Source organism: Sinohyriopsis cumingii, chromosome 14 (assembly GCF_028554795.1).
Source record: "Sinohyriopsis cumingii isolate HCF-2022 chromosome 14, ASM2855479v2, whole genome shotgun sequence".
Taxonomy (NCBI): domain Eukaryota; kingdom Metazoa; phylum Mollusca; class Bivalvia; order Unionida; family Unionidae; genus Sinohyriopsis; species Sinohyriopsis cumingii.
In genome coordinates this window covers 54,958,111-54,967,369 of record NC_142974.1, presented here as the reverse complement: position 1 = coordinate 54,967,369, position 9,259 = coordinate 54,958,111, and the positions used below count along the sequence as shown (strand labels likewise).

The window sequence follows — 9,259 nt, the reverse complement described above, 5'->3', positions numbered from 1 at the left end:
TTTTTTTTAAAGCTATGTTAAAAATTTTAATCACACTCTCTTTTTGTTGTTGTTATTTCAAGACTAAATAGTTACATTTGTGTATATAAAAACAAGTGGGAACCAGTCTACTGTGGACCAGAAATTTGGTATCAATTTAGTGATGTGTAGCTGAGTAATTGAACGAGTTGTTGTAATGTTTTATGATGGTGCCATAATTAATAAAAGAATCAAAATTGGTAATGGATTTGATGTCTTTAAATATAAAAAAATAGGCTGATCTTTGGCACAGGTGTGGTAAAAAAAAAAAGATCAAGGATTTGTGCAGAAACACTTGAGGTATTTTTATATTATATTCTTGTCAAAATGCTGAAAAATAATCTTTCTTCAAATGCAGAGAAACCACTGCCTTATATATATATAAAACTCTGGATTACATCACATGTCCAGCTCTGAAACTTTCTTCATTAGATAAACTTACATGAGTGCTTGAGAGCAGTCGGCAACCTTAGATCCTGCCCCATGAAAACCTTTAACTTTTCTTGCAAGCTGAGAGTGGTAATTTTGTCACTAACATTTTCTAACGAGACACAGAAGACATTCTCCGTTCTTCACAGAATAAAGTGATTGAAGGAGAAAACTGGACAAAATGTTGTTTGTGAAACTCGTTAATCACAATGAGTCATTAGTTGTCGTAAGTGATCTTTTGTGAAGGAAACTAAAAATGCTTGTGGATTTTACTAAATGTGTGTGATTTGGATTTTTTACATAGCTTTAACAATTTTTCAGTCACATTACTATGATGTATGCAGTGTGGTGTTTATAGTGATGTCTATAACTGGGGTATCATGATGCAGACATGTAACATGACATTCAACCCAGATATTATCCTGACACCAGGCTGATCAGTGCCAACACCTGACCTCTTAACGCTGAGTGCCAGGTGTGGCAGCTGCTAGTACCATTTTTACAAGTCTTTGGTAAGACTTGGACTTGTATGAACCTGCAACCTCCCGCATTTGAAACCGACACTAACATCTTTTTTAGGCCACAAAAGCGGTACGATTTTACCCAGTGAAAAACAAAATCATTGCAGTTAACTGAGATATAGACCTTCATTGACTTGTCATATACTGACTTATATTAATTAATCACAGTGGCGTAAAGAAGTATACATTCTTTTCTGTCTCGGGAATGACCTACCAGTGATGAACATTCCAACCATCGCATTCCAAAAAGAATCAAGATCATAACAATTTTGAGGAAAAGGAGAATAAATCTAAAGTTGTAAGATAAATCTTAAGATTCAATTTGCTCCATAAAGAACAGTCCGAACTACAAGCCAATGACTAAAACGCAAATGACATGAGGTTTCAGGCTTGAGAATTTTGTTTCAAGAGTCAAATGACTCTTGCATTTTGAAGGCCACTGAGAACCCTGGTTCCATGTTGGGATGAAGGATGACTGCACTGCAGACCTGTTTCATTATGTACGCTACCATCCATTGTGTAGCATCTGAGTCACGGTTATGTTTCAGGATATTTTTACATCAATATTAGCATATTCAATCTTTAAATTTGTTCAAGTACTGAGTTGAGGGATAAAATTGTGATCTCTGATTTTTTTTGGTTAAAATGGCATTATCTTGATGTAACAATATAAACAATGTTGAAACATTATCCCTTAAGCCATACAGTATGAGGACAAATGTCTAAAATGAACATTGTCCCTTAAGCCATACAGTACGAGTACAAATGACTAAAATAAACATTGTCACTTCAGCCATACAGTATGAGTACAAATGACTAAAATAAACATTGTCACTAAGCCATACAGTATGAGGACAAATGTCTAAAATAAACCTAAAATTGTTACATTTTATGCCCTATTTTTCAAAATTTGCTGTGAAGTTTACAAGGGATAGATGTGTTGGGATAATAGGCACTTTGGTAAGAGTTATTTCCCTTGATCAACATTGCATTTACATTACAGAGGGAAGTGTCCATTCAGGTAATTACACCATTCAATATGGCAAAAATTTGCTTTTAAACCATCTTAAAAATTATGTCTTCCTTAAAGGTCTAGGACATCAAGACCCATTGGTCCATAATCTTCATTGTAGACCATGTCACACAGGTGCTTACGATGTGGACTGTTACATAATGTCATAAAAATCATGTTTACGTACGTCTTTTATCTTGTGCTCTTTTTTTAAAAGAATTCTAACATCTTTACCTTTAAATTCTTTTATTTATTCATATCTATGTTTATCTTTAAAACCTATCTTCTAATGTGAGTTTCTTGTCTTAAAAAGACCACAGTTTTAGGACTTGACTGTAAGTAACAATGTAGCCTGTATTGTGCTGATTTATTAAACCCTCACCACAATGAATGCCATTCGAGTCATCAACATTTTAAAAATGGTTTTATTTAAGTAAACAGAGATGACAAAAACATGATATACAGTAACTCTTTGACAGTATGTTGGCTACTTGACGGTAACATTCATAATTTTACAAAATGTTGGCAGTTGAGGCCAATAATTCTGTCATGGTAAGATGACAGAAAAAGAGCTAAACAAAGGTGGAGGTGAATAGAAAATTAAGCAAATGAAAATATTGTTTGTATGTCTATAAAGAAAATTTACACACACACATGACCTAACCTTTACTCGGAATCAGTTCACATAGCCATTTTAGCTTCCTCCAGGCAAATGTCCTATCCAAATGTCCTGCATGTAACAGTTACATGCCCAGTTTAGAAAAAAAGTTTCACCCTGCCTTAAGCAGATGTAGGAGTGTATCTACAGCGACTAAAGTCTGTGCAAGCTGAATTTGTCTCCCAAAGAAAGAATTGTTTAGATCAAAGAATATCACACAAATTGACATGCAAACATTTCTCATCTTCATTGTACTCCTATTGTGACCATGCAACTCGTAGGTGTTATGTCAAACTGGAAAGCAAAGCAGTTTTTATGATTATGGTGGAGGGTTAAAGCAATGTGTTTGTTGGAGGGTGGGGAAAAGTAGTGCTGCCCCAGCAGAAATGTGTAAGCATGATATAGTACATGTCAGCATGATACATATATAGTATGTGTCAGCATGATACATCTTACATGTCAGAATGATACATATTACGTAATTATCAATATGATACATATTACATCAGAATGAGACATATATAGTATGTGTCAGCATGATACATATTACATGTCAGAATGATACATATTACGTAATTGTCAATATGATACATATTACATGTCAGAATGATACATATTACGTAATTGTCAATATGATACATATTACATGTCAGAATGATACATATTACGTAATTGTCAATATGATATATATTACATCAGAATGAGACATATATAGTATGTGTCAGCATGATACATATTACATGTCAGAATGATACATATTACGTAATTGTCAATATGATATATATTACATCAGAATGAGACATATAGTATGTGTCAGCATGATACATATTACATGTCAGCATGCTACATATGTAATTTCAATATGATACATATTACATCAGAATGATACATATGTAATTGTCAATATGATACAGATGACATCAGAATGATACATATTTCATGTCAGAATAATACATATGTAATTTCAATATGATACATATTACATCAGAATGATACATATAGTATGTGTCAGCATGATATATATTACATCAGCATGATACATAAATAGTATGTGTCAGCAAGATGTATATTACATCAGCATGATACATAAATAGTATGTGTCAGCATGATATATATTACATCAGCATGATACATATATAGTATGTCAATATGATACAGATGAGATCAGAATGATACATATTACATGTCAGCATGATACATATATATTATTATATCAATATGATACATATTACATAAACATGATACATATAAAGTATGTGTCAGCATGATATATATTACATCAGCATGACATGTATACTTGTCAGCATGATACATATCACATCGGCATGACATATACTTGTCAGCATGATACATATATAGTATGTCAATATGATACATATTACATCAGAATGATACATATTACATGTCAGCATGATACATATAGTTTCATCTATTAACATGTCATTTACAGCCATCTCTAAAGAGAAAGTTTGTTTTTGAGAAGGGATGAATTACATCCCTTTTCATCAGGGTCAAGGTCATTCATTATTTAAAATTTATTATTACAGTGAGGCAAAGTTTAAGTTCATAAGTCACAATGAATAGCCAGACATGATTTTTTCGAGCTTCAATCCATCACAAGCTTTTTGCATAAGCTGACTCTTTTGGTCTCTGTGACCAGAATTTTAACAGCGTGACACTGTTTCTGAATGAAATAAGTTGACCAATGAAAGAGGGGAGTTCTGTTTTAGTCATATTTAGATCAGTCGTGAAATTTGTTTCTTGTCACGGTGCACAGAACAAGGGTTCATGATCGTATGAAGCTTGAGATACCTAGTCATAGAATGGATTAAAGTAAATAGAATACACTAATCTTGGGTGAAAAATAAATTTCATAGTGAATATATACATGTTTTACAATTTTTCTAAATAGTGCTCATAAAACAATCTTGACATAATAAAAAATAATCATAATTCAGTGCATGATATTTAAAAACACGTTCAAACGTGAACCTGCATTGAATTCACCTGTGAATACGGGCCAGTTTTGCATTTTCCCATGGGTGTCTGCTTTTAACAGGTTTGACATATATATGTATATAATAATTGGCACAATATAAACATGAAAATTGGTTTAAATTAAGAAAACACCACCTTGTATAACCATCTTCTCAAAGACAAAGTGCAGCCATTTAATATTCTTTGTGATGTTCTCAACCTTGAAAATAGATCACATTATCAGCTGACCTTGACCTTTGCATTGAAAACAGACATAAATAAACCTTCAGTATGTCCATTGCTAGATATGATGTATATATTTAAATAAATTTCCCTATCCAAATATTAATTACCATCAGTGATTTTGGAGCTCTATAAAGCCACAACAGTGAACATACAAATTTGATTGGTTACAAAATAAAACTTGCCTTTTAAATTAGGAAACCATGTATTGTTATAATGTTAATCAAACTGCCATTATATACAATATTTAATTAGCTACATCTCAGTTTGTCTAATGGAGCAATATGACACAACAGGTTGGCAATCCATGGCATGCATGCCACCCTATGTCAATTTATTTTACGTGGCAACCTAGTGTGAAGAAAATAAATTGACAGTGATACTTGAGAAGGACTTTAAGGCAAATAGTAGCACTTGAGAAGAATTTTAAAACTTTAGCATTGAAAAGTGGAATCAAATAGAAATTGTTTGCCAACTCCTGTGATATGACCATTTTTAGAAAAGACTTGTGAATATTGAACCAATAAAAATAATAATGAACAACAAGCTGTGTACACAAAATAATAGTACACACTTAAATATTTGTTGTATATAAGCAAGTGTAACTATACCTTTTAAACGAAGAATGTTCAGAGTTCATTTGCAATTAAAATGGATTGTTTTACATCTTGCAAACAAAGGTCCAAATTCATGTTTTCATATGGATTATTTAACATGACAGGAATGCAATACTCTAAAGACCTGTTACATATTGTTTCAGTTGATAAATGTGTAATACTCTTCTATCTAAATTGCTTGTGATGACTAGCATATCTCTACTTTTATCAATGCAAATTGCACATGGATTTAGTGGTATTCCTTCAGTTATGATATGTAGGAGAGACCCTAATGGGGAAAGCTGATGAATGTTGCAAGAATTGCATCCAACAACATAAACATTGTCATATCTGTCCACAGCTACTCCTCTGGGGCCATCAAGATGGTCAGAACTATAATCAAACTGCTTCCTGCCATACATATCGAAACAGAGAAGTAAATTCTTCTCGTCTACAGCAATATACACATGTGTAATTGTGTTGTTGAGAGCAATGTAATTGTAATTTGATGCATCATAACGACAAGAAATCTTTTCATTTCCTCCACTGTACAGACTCCAGCAACTTGCGTGGTCACTACAGTAACTGTTCACGACCATCTCCCCCTTCCCAGAAGCTGCCATTCCATTACAGTGAAACAAGGTTGTTATCGTTCTGACGGGCCTGATGACGTCACAAAGAACTGACAGAATCTGGATTTCATTCTTATTACCAAATGACACTGCCACCTCCAGGTCATCCAGTGCACAGACATTCCATGGATTACTACTTAGAGTATGACTTGTGATGAACTTGTAGGAAGAGTTTAGTAGGATGCATTTTTTGTTATTATAATCGGCAAGCATCATTCTTTCTCCATGTATAAACGTGGCACCAGTATAATTTGGTTTATAATTCTGTCGAGGTCCTTTTGGTTCAATTGAAAAAACTTTCTCTAACAGGCAGGATGTCTTTGGGCTAGTTAAACATGTTGGAGTATGAGTGTTGGATCTATCCTTAGTCACTATTTTCCCCATTTCAGACAAAGATTCTGACAAAATGGATTGTATTGGAGGCGATAATTTCACTTCCATTGCTATTGTGTCAGCTTTTTTGTACTTTTCTCTCATCAGATTGCGATAGAAACTCAAATGTGGTCTCATCTTTTCCACTGTCAGAAATTTGTGCAAACTACTTCCATGTTTATCGACAGCTTTAAGTAAGTACCGGGAATTTCTCACAGCTTGAATGTGTGATGAACACATACGACTATCATCTAGTTTCTTTTCAATTTCTTCTTTGTAAATTCTGTTTTTCTCAGTCATCAGTTGTTCCTCTAACTTGTCTAGAACTGCATTGATTTTCTTTCTTGCTTCTCTGATATCAATATTCATTTGTTTCTTTTGGACTTCAAGATTGCGAACACTGGATATATTCATCTCCATACAATTCTTTAGATCATTCTCAATTAACTCCATACATGAAATTATTTCATATGGCTTACTTTCCTGCAGCATACTTGCAAACTCTTCTCCCAAGATCATCATAATGGAGCAAATTTTATGGGTTTGGGTGAAGCAAGTACAACAACAGAGAACCCTGTGGTCCTTGCAGTAGTATTTGATATCTCTGCCTTCGTGTTCTGTACATGTAAAGCCTTCCGCAAATTTCATCACATTTTCTGGGTTACAGAAAAGTTCGTCCATACTAAGAATGGTACGATTCGTTGAAGTTCTCAGCTTCTTTTGCACTCTCAAGCAGTCTTGACACATTTCTTCTTGGCGTTCCAAACAGTACCCCTCAGCTGGGTCAGATGTACTCTGACTTGTACAAGCTTCACACAAACGATCTTTGACCGATGGTAAGACTGTGTTGACTGGAAACGTTGATGCCCATTCACTTGTCGGTCTATCCTTTATGGTGTAGCTTGTGGAATTTCCACATACCGGACATTTAACATAGCTCAGGTTCATATCCTTTGTAGCCTCAATTGTTATATGGGATTGCAAACACCTTTCGCAAAAGGAGTGGGCGCATGGCAGCTGTCTGGGTCTGTTAAAATGCTTGAAACAAATCGGACAACAAGGACCATCTACAGTTCTTATTTTAGCTTCCGCCATCTTAAGCACAAAACTATTAAATCCTTCTTCTACGAAAAGATGTAAATGTTCTCCTAAAAAGACGTTTTGTATGCAAAATTTATAAATACATTTTCAACCTTGTTAATGTTACTTAACCGTCGGTACATACTGTAGACTATCTTGATCACTAAGTTCCCGCGACAGTACTGAGCTGGGCAATTCACGGCCTGATGCAAGTACATGTACATACTGCATTTATTCAGAACAGTAATCGTAGCCAATCAGAAAGTGCTGAACATTTTGTTTATTTGAAATAATCTAGAACCTTCGCGGGGATCGCCCTGTTTCAAAAATGTAGATAGTATAAGGTTTATATTTAACCATAAAAATAAAACCTTTTCAAGAATGTAATTGATGACAAAATACCATTTTGAAATACTGAGTTACATTTCAAAAATTTAATATTGCAACTGATCTTAATTTTTTTTATATTTAGATAAGACGTAATAAAGCACGTGCTCCTGAAGTCGCATTTGTCATATGTTGTGCTACAATAATGAGCTATAATTAGAAATGTCACTTGGTCCACGTGCAACACACCAGGTATGCGTTAAGGCTCTATTACAAAAATATCGTTGTTGTTGTTGTGGGGTTTAACGCCATTTTTCAGCACACGATAGGCTATACATGGCGGCTAGTATTAATGGTGGAAGAAGAACCTGGGAAAACCAAGGAAAGAACCACCGACCCACGAGAAACTACTGGCAATATCGTTTGATAGACCACATATCAGTCCATAAGCGTTCTTTGACACCTCGGATCTCTGTAACGATATCGTGTATTAACTATATCTAAATAGGCATTTCTGCCTAAATGAATACATTATATGATATTGACAAACAGCAGAGCCATTCTTATGAAATAAATCAAGAACGTGTTACAGATGTTTCCCAGACAACAGAGTACAGTCTGATCCTGTGTTAGTGCATTTTTCCAACGTGAAAGGTTATTTTTGTTGTACAATTCGACATTTATGGCCTCGGCGTCTTTATGATTGAAGATCACACAGATACCGCTCAATGGTGTACTAAGGGTAAAATGGCACCCGGGGCGACGATGAAGGCCCAAAGGGAATTTTGCCGCCCCCAGACCTCATGCGCCCGTGGTTTGGGCGACCAAATATCTCTGACGGCCGGGGAAACCGTTCCGTTCCCCCACCTCTTAGTAATCTGCTACGGTTGCGATTTTTAAACCATCCATGTTTGATGACTTACGATTAAGTGGCATTGGCAAATATGCACCAAGAACAATATCTGCGTTCACACCGGATGTGTCAGAGAGTTGTCGCCTTGATACAATTCCTGGACTCATCTTTGATACAAGTGTTCTAGCCTCTTTCTTGGTACTTGTGCGTAATAATCACAGGATAATCTTCATTATCACCATGACGTTTTTATAACTGAAACTCAGACACTTGGAGTTTCTGACTAACATACTTGACACACGGCTCAGGTGGCATAGTGGTTAGGGCGTCCGCCTCGGATGCGGGATGTCGTGGGTTTGGTCCCCGCCGAGTCATACCAAAGACTTACAAAAATGGTACTAACAGCTGCCTCGCTTGGCGCTCAGCATTAAGAGGTTAGTGTTAGGACTGGTCGGCCTGGTGTCAGGATAATGTGAATGGGTGGCATGACGCTCCAGTGCTAGACATCACTATAAACTGTCACACTGCAGACATCGGAGCG

At 35.3% G+C, this 9,259-nt stretch overlaps 1 protein-coding gene across 1 annotated transcript; it reads right to left on the bottom strand.

The window, feature by feature from the left end:
* Positions 1–3,399: 3,399 nt before the first annotated feature.
* On the bottom strand, positions 3,400–7,724 carry LOC149783847 (uncharacterized). The gene has a single exon (XM_089932049.1). It carries the CDS (start codon positions 7,551–7,553, stop codon positions 5,592–5,594), a length of 1,962 nt encoding a protein of 653 aa, XP_089788175.1. The 5' UTR covers positions 7,554–7,724; the 3' UTR covers positions 3,400–5,591.
* Between the last annotated feature and the right edge of the window lie 1,535 nt (positions 7,725–9,259).